Below are 21,295 nucleotides of genomic sequence, written 5' to 3'. Positions count from 1 at the left end.
ACAACAATAGTCGTAATAAGCCACAAGCCTGTGTCACGTCCTGCTCTGAGCCTGACCCACAGGATGGGAGGGGGCTGCTACAGCCCCTCCTCCGCAGCCTGGCTTTGGGGCTCGGGCTGTAGCGACTCGTGTGTCCAGCTGGGGCGGGTCTGGGCTCAGTCCCAGCATCGGCCACGCTAGGACCGAGTCGGCCGTGGAAGAGGGGGGACCGATGCGGGATGGAGCCCAGGAGAATGGGGTCTGGGAGGGGCCGGCCTGGGAACCTGGGTCACAAGCCAGGCCGCTCCCGCTGCTGAAGCCGGAGCCCGTATGGAAGCAGGGGTCAGAAAGGCCGGCGCTCCAGCTAGACCCATGTACTGGGAGGTTTTGGAGCTGGCGATGCAGCAGGTGTGTGGGTGTCTCACCACCCCCTGCTGGATGGAATTAAAATGCATGTGTGTGTGTGTGTGTGTGTGTGTGTGTGTGTGTGTGTGTGCATGTACACACGCGTCCCCCGTGTCCTCTGCTGGACAGAATCAACTTGTGTGTGTGCATGCACGCGCGTGTGTGCGTGCGTGCATGTGTAGATGTGCACACATGTTTCCCAGTGCCTACTGCTGCGGGAATCAACTAATGTGTGTGTGCAATCATGTGAATATGTGTACAGGTGTGTGTGTGTGCATGTGTGCATGGATGTGAGTGTGTGTATGCGTGCAGGTGTGTTCATGCATGTGCACATTTACATGTATGTGTGTGTGCATGTATGTGTGCGTTTGCGTGTGTACATGTGCACACATGTTCCCCAGTGCCTGTTGCTGCAGGAATCAACTAATGGGTGTGTGCAAGCATGTGAATGCGTGTACAAGCGTGTGTATGTGTGCACACGTGCATGCGTGCATGGATGTGAGTGTGCGTATGCATACAGGTGTGTGCATGCATGTGCACGTTTACATATATGTGTACATACGTGTGTGAGGGCATGTGTGGACATGTCTGTATGTGCTGGGGTGCGCATGCATGTGCGTGTGTGTGCGTGCATGCATTTGCACAAACATCCCCCAGCTGTGAGTCTGCTGGTTGCCATCTGCAGGATGCAAACTCCCGAGCTGTGTGCACTGCACACGCACCCTTCCGGGGCAGCGGGCAGCCTGGGCTGGACTGGGAGCCAGATGGGACGGCAGAGGCGGGGGAGGGGGCCACGTGGAGGCCTGGCTCTCACACAGGCACGTGGACCTACCAGCGCCCCCGATCCCCCAAAGAGAGGGCCATGGAGGAAACTATTTCCCTGCCCTTTACCGCCGGCTGCGCTCCCCGATCCCTGCCCACTTCTGGCGGAGGCCGCGGCACCCACCGCACCGGGCCTGGCTCCGTGACCCTCCCTTTGGCCTGTCACTCCGGATCTGTCAGGCCGGGTTTTCCATCCGATTGCACCTCGGCCTCGCTGGGCGGCCGGCGCTGCTGCTGCTCCATCGCCTCTCGGGCCGCGGAGCCCCGCGTGCTGCCGCCCCGGTTGCGTTTATAGATCCAGCTGGTATTTCGAGTTCAGCAAAGGGCACGACCGAGGCGCTGGGAGCAGGGCGCACGCCGCTTGGCATTTCAGCGCACTCTGCCCTTCCTGCGCCAGCCCCGCCCGGCGCCGGCTCCTGCTGGCTGGGGTAGCCTTGCCGGGCTCGTCACACAGCACCGGGGCAGACCTGTCCGTTGTCACCATCTCCTCTGCCCAGGCCGGAGACCTGCCCCCAACACGCCCTGGAGCAGAGCTGGCCTCCGGGGCTGAAAAAGTGTCCGCCCCAGGGACCTCGGCACAGCCCCCGGCAAATTGTTCCGACCACTCTCCCTATTGAAAATGTCCATGGCTTTCCCAATCTGATGCTGTCTAGCCTCAACTCCCAGCCCCTGGATCCGGCCACACTCTGGTACGCTGGGCTGCAGAGCTGTTAAATATCTGTCCCCAGGCACATGCTGATAGATGGTGATCCAGTGCCCCTGAGCCGGCTCCTTGGTACGCTCCTTGAGTCCAGTGGGCAGGCTTCCTCCTCCTTCTCCTGGCTCTTCTCTGACCCCTCTCGAAATTATCAGCATCCTAGAATGGGAGGCCCCAGACCCAGGCACAGGATCCCAGCACGGTCACCCCAGAGGTAAAATAACCTCACTGCTCCTATTCTAGATCCCAAGGATCACGCCAGCCCCTTTGGCCCCAGCACCGCACCGGGAGCTCGTGTGCAGCTGGTTCTTCACCATGACCCCCACAGCTCTTTCAGCATCGCTGCCGCTTCCGGAGCCTCCGTCCTGCGAGCAAACTACTTTCCCCTAAAGGTATCTACTTGCATGAATCAGAGGTCACCTAAGGAAATGATTAGGCAGCAGGTTGAAAGCAAACCAAAGGAAATATTCCTTCATGCAGCGCACAGCCCACCTGGGGAACTCCTTTCCAGGGCTAGCTTTTGGATCTGCCCCACAGTCCCAGTGTACATTGAAAATCAGCGCTAATGGGACAATGCTTTCCTCAGCCAGCTCTTTTAAAACTCTTGGATGCAAAGAGGTCTGAGCTTCTGATTTCAAAGTGTCTGACTTTAGACGCATCTGCTTAACAGCCCCCTGACTTCCCAGTAGACTGGAAGATCATCACCATATAATTGTGTAATCATATAATATAATATGATTATACAATCTGGTTTTCCTAAATACAGAACAGAAATATTTTGGTCACTTTTCTGCATTATTATTAATAAATCTCATTTTACCATCCAGTAATGGACTAGTGCCACTGTCAGAAGTCTTATTGTTCTTAATATACTTCAAAACCTCATTCTTACAATTCTTAACTCTGCTGGCCATCGATTTTTTCATGTATCAGAGGTGTAGCCGTATCAGAGGTGTAGCCGTGTTAGTCTGAATCTGCAAAAGCGGCGAGGAGTCCTGTGGCACCTTATAGACTAACTGAAGTGTAGGAGCATAAGCTTTCGTGAGCAAAGACCCACTTCGTCAGCTTATGCTCCTACACTTCAGTTAGTCTATAAGGTGTCACAGGACTCCTCGCCGATTTTTTTCATGTGCCCTTTTGCTTCCCTTATCAATTTTCTATAATTCCTAGCTTCTGACTGATACTGATTGCTGTCAGCTTCACCTTTCTTCCATTTTCATATATTATTACCATCATCTCAAAGTGTCTCATGAAGGGAGATGTGGCCGCACTCTCCCCGTTTTATAGTTGGGGAAACTGAGGCACAGAGCTGTAGCTTTCCTGGAAACAGTGTCAAGAGAGTAGGACATCGAATCCACGATTCCTGGTGTGCCTTGCCCACACAGGCCTTCCCTTAGGAAAACACCGTATGCTTTCATAGCTGGACAAAGTGTCCATTTCCGAGGTTAGTCACGAACTCATTCCCCTATGCTGTTTGGGGAATGATTCCTGCAACCCCCCCCCCAGTTCTCCCTAAAGACTCACTGAACACTTCAGCCAGTGTGATGCCTACAAAACGTTTGTTGTGAGGTTCGGTTGTTTCTTATTTGCGGGGTGCAGCTGCGCAGCTGGGTCCCAGGGCGTGGCTTTATTCCCGGTGTGGGGCTGGTCGCGGAGAGACGCACGAGGGGACGGCTGCTAGCTTGGGACTCGGGAGGCCGGGTTGGGGGAGATTGCGGTGAGGGCCGAGGTTGGGCTCCACGGTTTGAACAGAAGGGTCTCTCCGGGACTCCGCTATGTCCTGCACTACCTGAATGGGTCCCGATGCCTCCGTCTGGGGCCTGGCAGCTGGTTCATTACGGTTCTCGGGGCCGGGGCCAGTGACTCTGGTGCCCTCACCCATGTTCTGCTCAGCAGTGCCTGAGGGATGGCATTTGCCCGGCCCAGCCTAGCCCCCTCTGTTCCCCGGCCTGGGCCTTCGTGTGGGGCTGGCACGCCCCCCCGCAGAGCGATGAGCGAGTGCACGACAGCGGGGGGGCTTCTCACCAGAAGCGGGCAATGAATCGACCTCCCCGGTCAGAGAGGATGGAGGCCTCACGGAAGCCGCCTGCTTGCCCCACCCAGAGCCAGGGGTGCTGTTCCTGTCCGGCGGGCCCCACCACCAGCACAAGAGTGGGGATCCCCTCGGGTCCAGACCATCCTGTGACACCCTGGGCCGAGACGGAGGGGTGCAGGAGGCCGAGGGGTGTATGGAGCAGCGCTTTGGGGCAAGCCCACACGTTTTGCATGAGCTGACCTAGGCCGTGTGGGTCTCTGCTCTGATGCAGAGAGACCTTCTCTAGGGCCTGGTGCCCTCTCCTAGGCCCACCCTGGCTGCGGCTTCCCTGCTTCAGGATTTGGGGGTGCCGGGGGGTTCTTGGGCTGGTCTGCTGGCAAAGAGGCCCTGAGGGGCGGCTCCCCCGGGATGCCCCCCAGCCAGCCATTGCGGGGCAGCTGTTGGGAATGGCAAACTGGGCCAGCTAGGAACAGGGGGTTCAAACAACAGCCAGCATTACCCGCCCCCCAGGAAACGCCCATGGCAACCGGGCCTGCTGGTCCCAGCGCTTGCAGTGCCCCACGGGCCCAAGCTCCAGCACCTCTCCAGCAGCAACGGCTCCCCGCTTCTCCAGGCGCCCCCATGCCCTGGCCACCCCCGGTGCCGGGGGGCCAGGGCGGGCTGGAGGGAGGGCCTACCTCGTTGTGAGGGAGCCCGGCCGCGGAGAAGATGGGGATCTTCTGCCCCCTGGCGATGCTGTTCATGACGTCAATGGGCGAGATGCCCGTCTGGATCATCTCCTCGGGGTATATGCGCCCGTGAGGGTTGATGGGCTGCCCTGAAACAGGAAAGGAGGAGGGGCGATTGCTAAGATGCTCACGGACCCTGGTTTGTTATTGTAGGGTCACTTTTAAATGCAGGGGTGCACGGCCCGGCTTGCTGGGCTGCTCATAGGAACAAACCAGGTGCAGCCGAGGCAACGAACAGAACAGGGCAACTATCGGGCGGTCCCTCCCCTGTCGCCGGTTCCCAGTGTCTGCAGTCAGAGGTTTACAGACACCGGATTTGGGGCGGAGTCCCTGCCAGTGTTCCCTGCACGCCGGGCGCTTGTGCGGTCTCTTCAAAGTGATTCAAACGCCGCCCAGCTGATTAGCAGAGCACCCCCAGCTAGGTGTGTGTTCCTACTGGTGGTGCACATTTGCAGATGCCTTGGTGCATGTGACAACATTTATTCCGCACATGGATGAAAAAGATTAGAGGGAGCATCGATCCCTGCCCACCTTGTCTAATAGCCACGGACAGACTTATTCTCCTGGGACACTCTGCTGTGACTGACGCTAAAAGGGCCACTGGCTGTTATTCCACCACATGGGAAGACACGGTCCTGGCCCCTTAGATCATGAGCTCAACATCTGTTACCATCTTAATCCATTGCAAGGAGCTTACCGTTAATATCGAGAAAATCTTCGGCCATCACAGCTGGGCCTTTGTCGATGGGTTTTGCAGAACCGTTAAACACCCGGCCTGCAAAGGGAAATAAAGGCTCGGTAACATTTTCTCCAATGGCCTGGAAGATCACGGAGTCATCACCACGACATTTGGAGAGATTCCAACATAGCCCAGCTGATTAGCAGAGTGCCCGCAGCTCAGCTTTTGGTTTTTACTGGTGGTGCACATTCGCACGCACCTTGGTGCGCAGCAACATTTATTCCACATGGGAATGGAAAAAATCTGCACATGGATGGAAGAGATTAGAGGGGCCATTGGCCATCACTTACAGAGTTTGCTGATGGCGCGAAGATCGGGGGAACGGCAAAAAATGGAGAAGACAGGTCATTAGAGGCGGAACCTCTCTAATCCGGCACTCTTCAGCCCGGCAACATCCGTGGTCAGGCATGCTTTGAGTTAGCCGGACGTCCTCTTATCAGAGGTGTGGCCAAGTTTCCTGCAGTCCTATAAAGTTTGTTTACAGCCCCCAGGCCTGGCCCTCTGTTCCAGGCTGTGATTTAGCTCACATTGACCCCTATGCTATGTTTTCACTGGCGGCTTCTTGCGCAAGAACAGCTGTTCTTGTGGAAAAACTTGCCGGGTGTCTACGCTGCACGTGTGTTCTTGCGCAAGTACATAAAGGCTGTGTCTAGACTGGCCAGTTTTTCCGGAAAATCAGCCGCTTTTCCGGAAACACTTGCCAGCTGTCGACACTGGCTGCTTGAATTTCCGCAAGAACACTGACTTCCTACTGTACGAAATCAGTGCTTTTGGCGGAAATACGATGCTGCTCCCGTTCAGGCAAAAGTCCCTTTTGCGCAAAAGTTTTGCGCAAAAGGGCCAGTGTAGACAGCTCAGATTTGTTTTCTGCAAAAAAGCCCCGATTGTGAAAATGGCGATCGGGGCTTTTTTGCAGAAAAGCGCGTCTAGATTGGCCACGCACGCTTTTCTGCAAAAAGTGCTTTTGCGGAAAAGCATCCGTGCCAATCTAGATGCTCTTTTCCGAAAATGCTTTTAACGGAAAACTTTTCCGTTAAAAGCATTTCCGGAAAATCATGCCAATCTAGACGTAGCCTTACAGTAGACCGTTGGAAAACAGGGCTTCTTCCGGGAGAGTTATTCCTTTCCCCATGAGGAAGAAGTCCTCTTGCACAAGAGCTCTTCCAGAAGAGGGCAGTGTAGACAGGCAACATGAATTTCTTGCGCAAGATGAAATTTGTAGATGATACCAAACTGGGTGGGGTTGCGACTTCTTTGGAGGATAGGGACATAATTCAAAATGACCTTAGCAAGTTAGAGAAATGGTCAGAGGTAAACAGGATGAGGTTTAATAAAGAGAAATGCAAAGTGCTCCACTTAGGAAGGAACAATCAGTTCCATACATACAAGATGGGAAGCGACTGTCTAGGAAGGAGCATGGCGGAAAGGGATCTAGGGGTCATAGTGGACCACAAGTTGAATATGAGTCAACAGTGTGATGCTGTTGCAAAAAAAGCAAATATGATTCTAGGTTGTATCAACAGGTGTGTTGTAAGCAAAACTCGTGAAGTCATTCTGCCGCTCTACTCTGCACTAGTTAGGCCTCAGCTGGAGTACTGTGTCCAGTTCTGGGCGCCACATTTCAAGAAAGATGTGGAGAAATTGGAAAGGGTATAGAGAAGAGCGACAAGAATGATTAAAGATCTAGAGAACATGACCTATGAAGCCAGGCTTCATGACCTGGGCTTGTTTAGTTTGGAAAAAAGAAGATTAAGGGGGGACATGATAGCGGTTTTCAAATATCTAAAAGGGTGTCACAAGGAGGAAGGAGAAAATTTGTTCCTCTTGGTTTCTGAGGACAGGACAAGGAGTAATGGGCTTAAAGTGCAGCAGGGGAATATTAGATTGGACATTAGGAAAAAATTCCTAACTGTCAGGGTGGTCAAATATTGGAATAAATTGCCAAGGGAGGTGGTGGAATCTCCTTCTCTGGAGATATTTAAGAACAGGTTAGATAGACATCTGTCAGGGATGGTGTAGATGGAGCTTGGTCCTGCCTTGAGGGCGGGGGGCTGGACTCGATGACCTCTCGAGGTCCCTTCCAGTCCTATTATTCTATGATTCTAAGAAACCCCTATGGCTAAAATGGCCATCAGAGCTTTCTTGTGCAAGAGACCGTCCACACTGCCTTAGACTCTCTTGCACAAAAGCACATCTCTTGAGCAAAAACACACGCCAGTGCGGACGCGCTCCTGTGGAAGACTTTTTGCGCAAGAACTCTTCCGCAAAACAGTTCTTGCGAAAGAAGCTGCCAGGGTAGACATAGCCCTAATGTCTTCTCAGAGCCCAGCGAGCGGTGGAAGCGCAGGTAATGCTGCCCGACAATATTGACCTCCCTGATCCGGCAAATTCTCTGGTTCGGCACTGGGCTGGTTCCAAGGGCGCCGGATGAGAGAGTTTCAACCTGTAGTCCCGAGAGAGCCGGACGGCTGGGTGGAAGCAAACAACATGTGCCGATGTAATGTGGTGGCACTTGGACCACTTACAGCCAGAGAGAAGAGCAAGGGAGCTCTACATGCTGCAATCCAAGGCGTGCACCAGCTGGCTTTCCGCTCAGGCTGTAGAGACTCCTATACTAAGCTCCAGAAGTCCCCAGTTCAAATCCACTGTGTGGCTGTTACACCAACCACACCCCTTTCACCTGTCTTGGGCTTGGCTCCCTTCCTGGAGAACCCTGCATGTGCCAGTGCTGGGTTTCTAAGCTCAGAAAAGTTGCAAACCTTCTTCAGTTCCCGTCCCTTGCTGGGACTGGTGGCAGAGCGAGGGATCCAAGCAAGATTTTTTTTCAGCGTCCCTTGTTGGCATCCAAACCCCTGGGCCACTCCTCCAATGCCAGGGCTCTCCCCATGGCTGGCTGCAAGCAGAAGCCATTTTGCACAAGACACCTGCCCATCCAGCCGGCTGTCAGCGCCTGAGTCGAGCTCAGGGACTCTTGTCTCTGACTTGAGGGGGGGCGCGCGGGGGGGCTTTGGCTCAGCCCTAATTACCCAGGTGCTTTGTTTTACTAGATGTTTCCTCCAGCCGCTCCCCCCCCCCCCCGCCTCTCACCTCCCGCCCCGGCTTTTGCTTCGGTGCTAAATTAAACAGCTGTGTGTCCAAGACAAATAGCGGCAGAGCGAGCCCCAAGGTTACTGACCTTTCATGGTCCCTGCTTCCCTCTTCCCAGCCCCATCTCCTATTGATCCTTATCCGCAGTGACAAGGGACAATGCTTCCCTGGCCCTCTTAAAGGGCCGGAAGAGAGGCCTATCGCCGGCGTGGGGGGGTGCTAACGCGGCGCTATCGATTCCCCAGCGCGGTGACAGCTGGGTGCCGATCTATACACAGGCGCAGTGTGCGCGGGGGGAGCGGCGTGGGGCGGGCGGGTTTGGGGCTGACGGGGTTCTGCGGGGGCTGCTCGTGGACTTAACGCAGGTCATGAGGAACAAGGAGGAGGGCACCCGATTTGCCCCCTGGCTGGGCCTTGCGCTCACAGCTGTGTGGGGGAAGGCTGCCCCCCGCTAACCCAGGCCTCCTTCCCCGGCCGTGGCTCTCTCCAGGTGAGCAGCTTCCACCAGCATCTCCGCCTGCTGCCCAGCGGACGCCCCCTGGAGATCCAGCGAGGCTCTTCCTGCCGGAGCGCCGGCCCATTGCTGCCTGCGCGGCTGTCTCTGGGGAGCGTGAACCACGCCCGCTCCTTCACGCTGGGCACTCCATGCTGCAGGGCACAGCAGGGTACGGTGTCTGGGTTTCCTCTCTCCTGGAGGGGCTCTGAGGACAAACGAGGCGCCTCCGCCCAGACACTGGGGTAGCTCGGACTCAGGGCGGGCCGTGGAACACCTCTGCCCATGGGCGGCAGGGAACGGAGGCAAGGGAAGGCATTACCTTCCCAAAGCTGCCTGCACTGCCCAGCCACCCAGGAGGGGCTGGGGTCGCGCCACGTGGCAGCCCAGAGGCCGGGGAGGGCTGGGGCTGCGGTGTGTGGCAGCCCCGGCCCTCACCTGGTGTTGAGTGGGGCTTGGCTGGCGGGGTTGGCAGGGAGGTTGTTGAAGGGGCGTGGTCTGAGGAAGGGGTGGGGCTTCAGGCAGAAGGGGCGAGACTTCAGCTTGCCTTCCCCGGCGGGGCCTTCACCCGCCGCCCATGCCTCTTCCACACATTGGCTGATGGAAAGGGGCCATTGGTGAGCTCCGTTAGAGAGACCAGCCTCAGAGCCCAGAGCTGGATTTGGCACTCACGGCAGGTTCACAGAGCTACCCGTGTGGCTTACTACTACCCCCCAACGCTGCCCGCCATGCAAAGTCCAGAGAATCCAGGCTGGACGGCCAGTTTCAGAGATCTGGGGACATGGGGCTGGCCCTGAAGGTTTCGGGGTGTCCGGTCGCCCGACCTGCAGCCCCTGCCTCCGGGCCGGTGAGACCAGGGTAAACAGAGCAAAGCGACGCTTCACGCTGACAAAGCAAACGCTGCAAATGCAAAATCAGCCCCTTATTGCTGGCCCGGTCGCTTGTTGCTGGTTATTTTTCCCACCGAGGTCTGTGTGCGGAGATGGATCTGTTCCCCACCGCTCTTACCCAGCATGTCCTCAGACACAGGGGTCCGGAGGATGTCCCCAGTAAACTCGCAGGAGGTCTTCTTGGCATCAATCCCAGATGTGCCTTCAAACACCTGCAGGGGACAGGAACCCAGTTAGTGGCGATTAGTGGGGGATTAACGGCAAATGGCTGGAGAGGGCCAGGTGGGTTCAAATGAACCGAGGGGAGGGGGATCTCGAAGATAATGGTTTGTGATCTGCATTGAGAGAGAGAGAAAGAGAGAGGGGAGGGAGGGAGGGAGGGAGGGAGGGAGGAAGGAAATTTTGGAGTGAAGAAAACTCTGGTCTTTTAGGACCTGATGGGAAATACATTAAAGGGAGTTTTTCCACTGATTTCAGTGGACTTTGGACCAACACTGTTGTTCTGTGATATGACTGGACACGGTGGGCATGTCTAGACTACATGCCTCTGCCGACAGAGGTGTGTAAATTAGACTACCCGACATAGTCAATGAAACGGGGATTTAAATATCCGACGATCAGCTGAGCCGGCACAATGTGGCAGCCATTGTTATTCTAATGAAGCGGGGGATTTGTAAATCCCCGTTTCATTGACTATGCCCGGTAGTCTAATTTACACGCCTCTGTCGGCAGAGGCACGTAGTCTAGCCATACCCTGTCTGGGTGTGTCTCAGGGTGCCGGCTCTCTAGCGTGGCACAGAGCTTGCACACTTGCCGGTCTCTAGCCTCACTGCAGCAGTGTGTGGGTCTGGGGCAGTGGGATTCACCTAGCTGGGAAGCACTGGATGGCACTGTGACGTAGTGGGGGTACTTGCTGGGCTGTGGTGACCCCTGCTGTCTGGAGCAAGACCCAGCAGGGAAAATCTCGCTAGGCAGAGATAAGGCCAAACTTGTCGAACCAGTGGCCAGACACCCCCCATGGAGAGGAACAAAGGAAGGTGAATGCTGCCCTGGACTGGGGGGCAGGGCTGCAAGGGAATTTAGTTGTTACTGTGGGAGAGCATGGAGGAGACAGCCTAGGGAGAGGAGCTGGAGTTTAGGGGCCCAGTCTCCCCCAACTCAAGGGGGCCTGAGGCATCCTAGCCCAGTTCTGTGACCAGACTACATCTGTGCTATGCTGTATCCTGGAGAGGCAATAAACTTCCTCTATTCCACTGGCTGGTGCAGTCTGTTTGTGCCATCTCGGGGTGCAGGAGACGGGGAACCCCCAACACGCCGTCACACTGGTGTCAGAAGTGGGATGCACTGCACCCCGTGGATGAAGCTTCCAGCGGTGAGCGACAAGGCGCTGTAGAAGCAAGAGCCCTGGAGCCAGGCGTGCTGGAGACAGAGCGAAGCGGTTCCTGGGAATCGTGGGGCGCTGCAGCACTAGACTGGTGAGTCTGCACCGAGGGGCCCAGCGGGCAGATGGCCTACGCCCGACTCTTGAAGGCAGAGCTGGTGGGGCTGTGCAGAGAGAGGGGCTTGCCGGTGCGGAAAGCAACCAAGGCCCAGCTGATTACCCAGCTGGAAGAGAATGACCAGCCACGGGGCCAGGATCTTGTCCCCAGGGGAAGCAGCCAGACCCCCCCTGAGAGTGTGTCAGGCTCAGAGAGGGGGAGGAGCGCTGGAACCCACCGGAGAGATGAGACAGCGTCTCCCGGGAGGCCTGCAAGCCGTAGCCCATCTAGGGCAGGGGCCAGCCCAGCGGAGCTGCGGCGGCTGGAGATCCAGCTGCGGATGAAGGAATTGGAAGTACAGGACAGAGAGAAGGAACGCCAGGACCGAGAGAAGGACCGCCAGGACCGAGAGAGGGAGCGCCAGGACCGAGAGAGGCAGCGACAGCATGAGCTGGCCATGGCAGAGCAGAGAACCTGCGGGGCCCCGGCTGCGCCAAGAGTGGATGGGCCCCAGAGTCCCGGGGATGCCAGGCGCTTGGAGAGGCTCACAGTGGCCCAATTGAAGGACGTGGGTGACATAGACGGGTTCCTCAGCTCCTTTGAGAGGGCCTGTGGGCTGCAACAGGTCCCCCCAGCTGACTGGCTGCAGGAGCTCGTCCCCGCACTGAACCAGGAGGCGGCCGGAGTGCTCAGTCAGCTGGAGGACCTACAGCCAGGGGATTACAACCGAGTCAAGGAGGCCCTGCTGCACAAGTTCGGGCTGACCCCCGAGATGTACAGGAAGAAGTTCCGGGGGGTACAGAAAGGGCCACGGGAGACCTATGTGGACCTGGCCTCCCGCCTGGCGCAATACTGCCGCAAGTGGGTCTCGGGAGTCGGAGCCCAGACCGCAGAGAAGCTGCTCAAGCTGGTCATGATGGAGCAGTTCTATGAAGCGTGCCCACCCAAACTGAGGCTGTGGCTCAAGGACCGGAGACCAGAGAACCCCCAGGAGGCCGGGAGACTGGCGGATGAGTTCACGGAGAGCCGGTCCGGGGGTGAACGGGAGTCCCGGAGAGAAAGAGAATCGCGCAGAGACCGGTTCTCGGCGGAGCAACGGAGAGAGACACCTCCGAGGCGAGCCCCAGGGACCAGGACCAGTCGTCGATACCCCAGAAAACCAGCCAGGGCCCGGGCAGAGCCGACCCGAATGGGCCCACAGAACCTAACTTGCCATCGCTGTGGGCAACGAGGCCACAAGAGGGCTCAATGCACCAGGCGCAAGAACAGGTCCCATGACCTGGGACGTTCCAGGGTTAACTGGCTGGGGCGGGAGGAAGGGCAGGCTGCCCCAGTGGCAGGGGCTGGCCAGCAAACCTCAGCTCAGAGAGAGGGGAAGGATGCTCAGTGCACCTCCCCTGGGAGGTCCGACCCTCGGGAGACAGATTTATCCGTGCACCGGGTGGGGGCGGGGCGGCCCCTACGGAGGGACTGCCTCGTACCCCTGGAGGTGGATGGTAGGAAGGTGACGGGTTTCTGGGACACGGGGGCGGAGGTGACGCTGGCCCGGCCCGACATAGTGGCCCCAGACCGTATGCTACCCGACACTCAGCTGACACTGAGGGGCATAGGCGGCACCCCCTTTGAGGTACCTGTAGCCAGGGTGCATCTGAAATGGGAGGCCAAGGAGGGCCCCAAGGAAGTGGGGGTGCACCCGCACTTGCCCACCGACGTGCTAATGGGGAGTGACCTAGAGGAGTGGCCAGACGGACCCCACAGGACGCTGGTCACCACCCGTAGCCAGAGCAAGCGAGGGGCTTGCGGCCCGGAACTCGAGGAGGTTCCCCAACAGGGGGCCCAGGGCCCCGTCCCAGCGGACCTAGAGTTGGACCTAGGCAGTGGGGGGAACCACGGCCCTGTCCCAGCCCCAGCCGCTGAATTCCAGGCGGAGGTGCGAGCGGATCCCTCCCTGCAGGCCCTGAGGGACCGGGCTGACCTGGGTGCCGCTCAACCCCTAGGAGGAGATTGCCAGGAGAAGTTCCGGTGGGAGAGGGGATTTCTGTACCGGGAATGGCTTTCCCCCGGGACGGTAGGCAAGTGGGGGCTCCAGCGGCAGCTGGTGGTTCCCCAAAGGTATCGCCGCAAGCTGCTACACCTGGCCCATGACATCCCGTTCTCGGGACACCAGGGGATCCGGCGCACGCGGCTGAGGCTGCTCCAAAACTTCTATTGGCCGGGGATGTTTGCAGCTGTCCAGCGGTACTGCCGGTCCTGCGACTCCTGCCAACGAGTGGGGAAGGCCCAAGACAGGAAGAAAGCTGCATTGAGACCCCTGCCCATCATAGAGGAGCCTTTCCAGAAGGTGGCGATGGATATTGTGGGGCCCTTCAACAGAGCGACCCGGACAGGGAAGAAATACATCCTGGTGGTGGTGGACTTTGCCACCCGCTACCCCGAGGCCGTGGCCCTGCCCTCCATCGAGGCAGACACGGTGGCAGACGCACTGCTGACCATTTTCAGCAGGGTGGGGTTTCCCCAGGAGGTTCTCACGGACCAGGGATCCAACTTCATGTCGGCCCTGCTCCAGTGCTTGTGGGAGAAGAGTGGGGTGCAACACACCTGGGCCTCGGCGTATCACCCCCAGACCAACGGGTTGGTGGAGAGGTTCAATGGGACTCTGAAGCAGATGCTACGGACCTTTATGCACAAACACCCGCAGGACAGGGACAAGTACCTACCCCACCTGCTGTTTGCGTACAGGGAAGTGCCCCAGGAGTCCACGGGGTTCTCGCCGTTCGAGCTGTTATATGGGAGGCGAGTGAGGGGCCCCCTGGACTTATTGAAAGACGAGTGGGAGGGGAAGGTCTCCCCGGAGGGTGAGCCGGTCGTGGAATACGTCCTGACATTCCGGGAAAGACTTGCCGAGCTCATGGGCCTGGCCAGAGAGAACCTGAGCAGGGCCCAGAGGAAGCAGAAGGTCTGGTACGACCGCAATGCACGGGCCCGCGCCTACGCTACCGGGGACCAGGTGATGGTCCTGATCCCCGTGCGGAAGAACAAGCTGCAAGCCGCCTGGGACGGCCCCTTCAAGGTGGTTAAGCAGCTGAACAAGGTGAACTACGTGGTGGAGCTGACGGGCCGGACGCGCGGCCAGCGGGTATATCATGTTAACATGATGAAGCCGTACTGGGACAGGGAGAACTTGGTGCTGGCCGTGTGTAAGCCCTGGGAGGAGCAGGGGGAGGATCCCCTGGTGGGCCTGTTCCCTGGGACCGGAGAGGACTCTTCGCTGGAGTCAATTTCCCTCTCGGACCAGCTCACCCCGGCCCAGCAGGCCGAGATCCGGGAGGTGCTGCGCTCCCACCAGCAGCTGTTCTCCAACAAGCCGGGTCTCACCAACCTGGCTGTCCACCGGGTGCAGACGGGCACTCACCCCCCGGTGCGCTGCTCCCCATTCAGAGTCACAGGGAAAACAGCCCAGGACCTGGAGAGAGAGGTCCAGGACATGTTGGCCCTGGGGGTGATCCAGCCGTCCTCCAGCCCCTGGGCCTCTCCCGTGGTGCTGGTTCCCAAGAAGGACGGGTCGATCCGGTTCTGCGTGGACTACCGGAAGCTCAACGCCATCACGGTGTCCGACGCCTACCCGATGCCAAGGCCCGACGAGCTCCTGGACAAGCTGGGGGGAGCTCGCTATCTCACCACCCTGGACCTCACCAAGGGCTACTGGCAGGTGCCGCTAGACCAGGAGGCCAGACTGAAATCGGCTTTCATCACGCCGCTGGGGCTCTATGAGTTCCTGGTCCTACCCTTTGGCCTCAAAGGGGCGCCGGCCACCTTCCAGCGCCTGGTGGACCAGCTGCTGAGGGGAATGGAGAACTGTGCCCTAGCGTACATCGATGACATCTGCGTCTTCAGCCAGTCCTGGGAGGACCACGTGGCCCAGGTCAGCCAGGTACTGGATCGGCTGAGGGAGGCTGGGCTGACCGTAAAGGCTGGGAAGTGCAAGGTTGGAATGGCCGAAGTGTCCTACCTGGGCCATAAGGTGGGGAGCGGCTGCTTGAAGCCAGAGCCGGCCAAAGTGGAGGCCATCCGGGACTGGCCTGTGCCCCAGACCAAGAAGCAGGTCCAGGCTTTCATTGGGATGGCGGGGTACTACCGGAGGTTTGTGCCCAACTTCAGCTCCATCGCTGCCCCGATCACAGAGCTGTGCAGGAAGGGGAGGCCCGACAGGGTGGTCTGGACGGAGCAGTGCCAGAGGGCTCTCTGTGCCCTGAAGGGAGCCCTGGCCAAGGCCCCAGTGTTGGTAAACCCAGACTTCGACAAGCCCTTTATCGTGTTTACGGACGCCTCGGACACTGGGCTGGGGGCGGTGCTGATGCAGGCGGACGAGAAAGGGGAACGTCACCCCATCGTGTACCTGAGCAGGAAGCTGCTGCCCCGGGAGCGGAGCTACGCGACCGTAGAGAGGGAATGCCTGGCCATGGTGTGGGCCCTGCAAAAGCTGCAGCCGTACCTGTTTGGCCGGCGTTTCACGGTGTTCACCGACCACTGCCCCCTGACCTGGCTGCACCAGATGAAAGGGACGAACGCCAAGCTGCTGCGGTGGAGCCTGCTCCTGCAGGACTACGACATGGAAGTGATCCACGTCAAGGGGAGCGCCAACATCATCGCCGACGCGCTGTCCCGTAGCGAGGGGCCCGAACTTCCCCAGGTCACGAGCGGAGTGACCCTGCTCAGTTCGCTCTCGGAGGGGGGAGAACTGTGACGTAGTGGGGGTACTTGCTGGGCTGTGGTGACCCCTGCTGTCTGGAGCAAGACCCAGCAGGGAAAATCTCGCTAGGCAGAGATAAGGCCAAACTTGTCGAACCAGTGGCCAGACACCCCCCATGGAGAGGAACAAAGGAAGGTGAATGCTGCCCTGGACTGGGGGGCAGGGCTGCAAGGGAATTTAGTTGTTACTGTGGGAGAGCATGGAGGAGACAGCCTAGGGAGAGGAGCTGGAGTTTAGGGGCCCAGTCTCCCCCCAACTCAAGGGGGCCTGAGGCATCCTAGCCCAGTTCTGTGACCAGACTACATCTGTGCTATGCTGTATCCTGGAGAGGCAATAAACTTCCTCTATTCCACTGGCTGGTGCAGTCTGTTTGTGCCATCTCGGGGTGCAGGAGACGGGGAACCCCCAACACGCCGTCACAGGCACCCACCTGCGTGGCTACCCCTCTGTTTAAACCTGCAACCTCTCTCCTCTCGCTCAGTGAAAAACCTCCTGGCTGCGCGCTCTAGCAGAAAAGGGAGCCCAGAGGCACGCTGATCGGTATAATATTGGCCACCATTTGTATTAATTAACCTCCCGACCGCTGCTTTAATTTGAGCTGTGTGGCCCCTTGGGAAAGAATGTGCCACATTCCAGCGGGTTCATTCAGACCTCTCTGCAGCTGCGGCCGGCGCGGCGGGCAGGCCCGAAAGGAAAAGGCGGCCCCGCCCCCGCGCCTGTGTGTGGGTCAGGCCCTTCGTAAGCCGCGGCGGCAGCAGGCTCGGGTTTGGGGAGGCTGACTCCCTAATAGGATTAGCAGGGTGCTGCAGAGGTCTCGGCCGCATTGCAGGAGTGAAGTTTGGCAGCTCGCCGGCAGAGGTCCCAGGCAGGTCAACTGCTCAGCTCCCTTGTTTCCATAGGCTGAGCTCCAGGCATTAATGACTGCCAGGGGGCAAGCCGGGTGACAGGGGGCGAAGGGAAAGGACAGGGAGTTAGATTACAAAAGGTCAGGGTGCTTTCAGAGAAAGCTGGGACTCCCCTGCCATCCCCATGTAGTCCCAGACGGGCTGGGGGCCCCAATCAACCCCCAACTCAAAGACCCACTTTATTATTAATTATTAATTATCCTATGAGAGAAGACTGAAAGAATTGGGCTTGATTAGTTTGGAAAGGAGAAGACTGAGAGGGGACATGAGAGCAGCTATTAAGTACCTAAAAGGGTGTCACGAGGAGGCGGGAGAAAATTGTTCCCCTTGGCCTCTGAGGATAGGACAAGAAGCAATGGGCTTAAACTGCACCAAGGGAGGTTTAGGTTGGACATTGGGGAAAAACTTCCTGCCTGCCAAGGTGGTTAAACACTGGAATAAATCGCCCAGGGAGGTTGTGGAATCTCCATCACTGGAGATAGTTAAGAGAGGGTGGGACAGACACCTGTCAGGGAAGATCTAGACCAGTATATGCTAGAGGTCTATAAAATCATGAGTGGTGTGGAGAGGGCTGATAAAGAAAAGTTATTTATTAGTTCCCTAAATAGAAGAACTAGAGGACACCAAATGAAATTAATGGGTAGCAGGTTTAAAACGAATAAAAGAAAGTTCTTCACACAGCATGTAGTCAACCTGTGGAACTCCTTGCCGGAGGAGGCTGTGAAGGCTAGGACTATAACAGAGTTTAAAGAGAAGCTAGATAATTTCATGGAGGTTAGGTCCATAAAAGGCTATTAGCCAGGGGATAAAATGGTGTCCTTGACCTCTGTTTGTCAGAGGCTGGAGAGGGATGGCAGGAGACAAATCGCTTGATCATTGTCTTCAGTCCACCCCCTCTGGGGCACCTGGTGCTGGCCACTGTCGGCAGACAGGATACTGGGCTAGATGGACCTTTGGTCTGACCCAGTTCGGCCGTTCTTATGATTAGTGGTTCTTAACCTGGGGTGCACGCCCCCCCCCCCGGGGGTGCGAGACGCCCTTTCTGGGGGTGTGAGACATGCCAGATTTTGATGATATAGCTTAGGTTTAAAGAACTGACCTACTTCAACGATTTTTAATAAGGGGCGCGAGACCATATTTTGAGAACAAAGCAGGTGCAGGCTGCAGTACGGTTAGGAACTGCTGGTCTAGACGGTGCTGTGTCCTGCCGTGGGGGCAGGGGACTGGACCCGATGCCCTCTCGAGGTCCCTTCCAGTTCTAGGGTTCCAGGATTCTATAATTCTCTCCACGCCCACGGACAATGGGGTCAAAGCGCCTGCTTGGGCTCTCTCCTCGCTTTTGGCTCTTGTGCGGGAAGGATCTGGGTTTGAGGAACTCAAGTCACGCTAGGAATGCGCATTCCCGGGTGCCAGCGAACTCGGCGTATGCCGGGCCCAGCGTGGCAAGCAGGGTCCCTCCTGTCTTCCCCACCCCTGCGCGGAACAAATTCTGAATGTGCGGCAGATCACCTTCCCACGGCGCGCGTAACAAAATGCACGTGGGGGGGTAGGTCCCAGGATTTTGAGTGTGGGAGGGGGCTCAGGGCTGGGGCGCAGGAGCGTGAGGCCAGGGCACTTGTGTTCTCACCTGCACGATAGCCTTAGTCCCCACCACTTCCAGGATCTGCCCGCTCCGCGTGGTGCCGTTGGGAAGGGTGAAATTGACGATCTCGGCGTACTGGGCGAACTGTGCAGAGAGAAGCAAGGTCGGGGTTAGTGTCCGTGAAGCAACCCTCCCCCCGCACACACCCCCAGCCCCCCACAAGCTCCCCGCCTCGGTACAACCGACCAGCTCCACCCCGAGCTCATGGGAATGGCTGGGGAGAGCCTGGGCTGGCTTGTAACCCGCCGGGTTGGTGCCTAAACCCCCCAGCCAGCGGAACAGTGAGGAACACATCCGGGTATTCCTATGGCAGCAGGAGCGCGGCCCGACTGCTCACTGCCCCATAGCCTGGCCCTAGCTCTGCCCCACCCCCCGCACCTACAAGGGATGTAAAATCCCATTTCATCAGTTAACGGGTTAGACGTGACATTTCACTGGGCCCTGGCCCCTTGTGCAACCTGCCCCCCTCCGGTACCCCCAGACCCCGTCCTCTCTCAGCTGGCTGAGTCCTCTTCTCCGGGCTGCCTGGGGGCGGCTTTGGGAGCCCAGGAGACAGCGGGCGCTTTGGCGGGTCGATCCCTTCTCGGCCGACGAGCGCTGCGATTGGCACCAGGCACAGAACTCTGGTCCCAGAGAGCCAGCCCATCAGGCCCCCGTCACCAAACCAGCGCCTGGTGTGTGGGGACGCAAGGCCAGGCCGTCCGTGTCCAGGCAGAATCGGCCCTGCCCGGGCAAGACGAGGACACCCGTGTCCACTAGAGGTCACTTTGCCAAACCAAGCAGCCGCGTTTCCCCCTGGCTCCGAACACGCTGCTGGGGGCTGGCTGCAGCCCACAGACCAGTCAGTTTGCACAAAGGTCTAGGCCCACGGGTGCCAAAGGGGAGATGTCACGCCAGATTTCCACGCAGATTTTCACGGCAGAATTTTCACTGGGGGATCTGGCCGTGGGGAGGTGCAGGGGTTTCAAGTACTGGGTATCCCGGCTGTATGGAAAGGCAAGGGGGGTGCGGCGCGCTCTGGGCAAGCTGAGGGCTGACTGCCCTAGCCCCGCCCCTTCTGCCTGAAGCCCCGCCCTCCTGCCTGAAGCCACACCCCTTCTAGGGGCACAGAGCCATGTCCACCCTCCAGCAATTTCAAGGGCCCAGGGCTCCAGCTGGCCCACGGGAATCCCCGGCCTCTCCTTGCCCCGCCGGGCAGCCCAAACTGCACAGGACTTGGGGGGTCTGTGCCACACACCAGGGTTATTTTCCAGCCAGCCAGGGTCGCGCTAAGCGGGGAGGGGGCCGGGCGGGAGGGCTCCCTTGCTCGCTGCCCTCCCCAACCGGGGCTTAACGACCACCCTGGCAGTGGGGCCAGGACAGGCCCCCTCCCTCCCCTTGACGAGTGTCAGCTGCCAGCCAGGGCCCATGGAGACCCCTCCTCCCCCACTGCCCCCCTTACCACACTGGGGGGCAGGGCTCTGCCCAGGGGGACAGGACCCTGCAGGGCTCCCCCTTGTGGTGCCCTTCATCCGTCCGCCCCAAATGGGCCCCCTGCCCCTCCCAGCTGCCTCCCCAAGCCTAAGGTATTTGGGCACCTCCTCGCTCTGGTGGGCGTTAGGCACCTAAATCCCTCGGAGGAGCCGGGTCTGAGACACACCCCGGCCCCTCTCTGGTGCCCTCACCAGGCGTGAGGGAACCACTGGCCAGGCCCGGCCCTCGGTGTCCTGCTCCCCTCCCCCCTCACTGCACCGGGGCGGGGGCAGTTCAGCCATTCGGGAGCCCTGGGCATGGCATGGGGACCCAGAGTCCCTGCTGCCCGGCCAGCGCTCGCCCCGCAGCTTGGGGGAGCGCCCCAGGCCCAGGGTGCGACCGACAGGCTCCGCTGGGGCCGGCGGGGGGCAGCACTGGGGGATTCCTGGCCCAGGCTCTGCCCCCTCGGGCGGGTGAAGCTGCGGCATCGGGTGTCCTCAGGCCGTGTTCCATCTTCCCCTTGCGCTCCGAATTCGTGGGGCCCTAGCGACAGGCCTGTCACGCCTCGGCCTTAATCCGCCTCCCATCTGTGGGTACCCCCTCGTCCTTCTTCTCTCTGCCCCCTGAGCCCTGGGCTGGGGGTTCCAGTCATCCCAAGGAGGGGCCAGTCCAGGGCCGGAGTGGGGAGATGCCCCCTGGGGAACTCAAATATCTCTGCCCCTCCCCCCCGGACTCGTGTCCCAAGGCACCACTGAGGAGGGCCCAGGTGGGGAAAGCGGGAGCACTCCTGGGAGAGGCGGGGGCCAGGTCTGTGGGGGGAGAGGGCGGGGGCGGGGAGCTGGGGGGAGAGCCCAGGGCCGGGGAACGCGTTTCCGTTACCTTCACGTTGTCCAGCACCACCAGCGGCCCGTTGACCCCGCACACCGTCTTGTAGGCTGCGGAGCGAAGAGCGCGGCGTTAGAAACGGGCTGCGAAGACGGCGGGCGCCCGACAGACGGGGCAGGTCCCAGGGACTCGTGGCAGCAGCCGCCGCTCCGCAGAAAGCAGCAAACCCTCGGAACCGCCAGTCGACTGAACCTGGGGCCATTGCTCCGGCCTCCTGCCTCTGACCATCGCCAGCCCCACACGCTGGACCCCACAGCCGGCTGAGTGGGATAATCCGCCCCCTAGTCAGGTCTCCTCCTACCTCCTAG

At 58.9% G+C, this 21,295-nt stretch overlaps 1 protein-coding gene across 1 annotated transcript in view; it reads right to left on the bottom strand.

The window, feature by feature from the left end:
* The window catches only part of ATP6V1B1 (ATPase H+ transporting V1 subunit B1), a 56,958-nt gene that overhangs the window by 11,158 nt on the left and 24,505 nt on the right, over positions 1-21,295 (bottom strand). The window contains exons 2-6 of the mRNA XM_089777721.1: positions 20,982-21,037; positions 18,636-18,734; positions 9,994-10,087; positions 5,364-5,441; positions 4,616-4,755 (exon numbers count right to left, since the gene is read on the bottom strand). Of these exons, the coding sequence (XP_089633847.1) occupies positions 4,616-4,755; positions 5,364-5,441; positions 9,994-10,087; positions 18,636-18,734; positions 20,982-21,037 (467 nt within the window). The remainder of the gene's footprint in view (positions 1-4,615; positions 4,756-5,363; positions 5,442-9,993; positions 10,088-18,635; positions 18,735-20,981; positions 21,038-21,295) is intronic.

This window comes from Pelodiscus sinensis, chromosome 4 (genome assembly GCF_052426305.1).
Source record: "Pelodiscus sinensis isolate ZL-2025 chromosome 4, ASM5242630v1, whole genome shotgun sequence".
NCBI classification, from domain to species: Eukaryota; Metazoa; Chordata; order Testudines; family Trionychidae; genus Pelodiscus; species Pelodiscus sinensis.
Note: the sequence above shows the minus strand (reverse complement) of the source record. Positions and strands in the feature narration are given on the sequence as shown.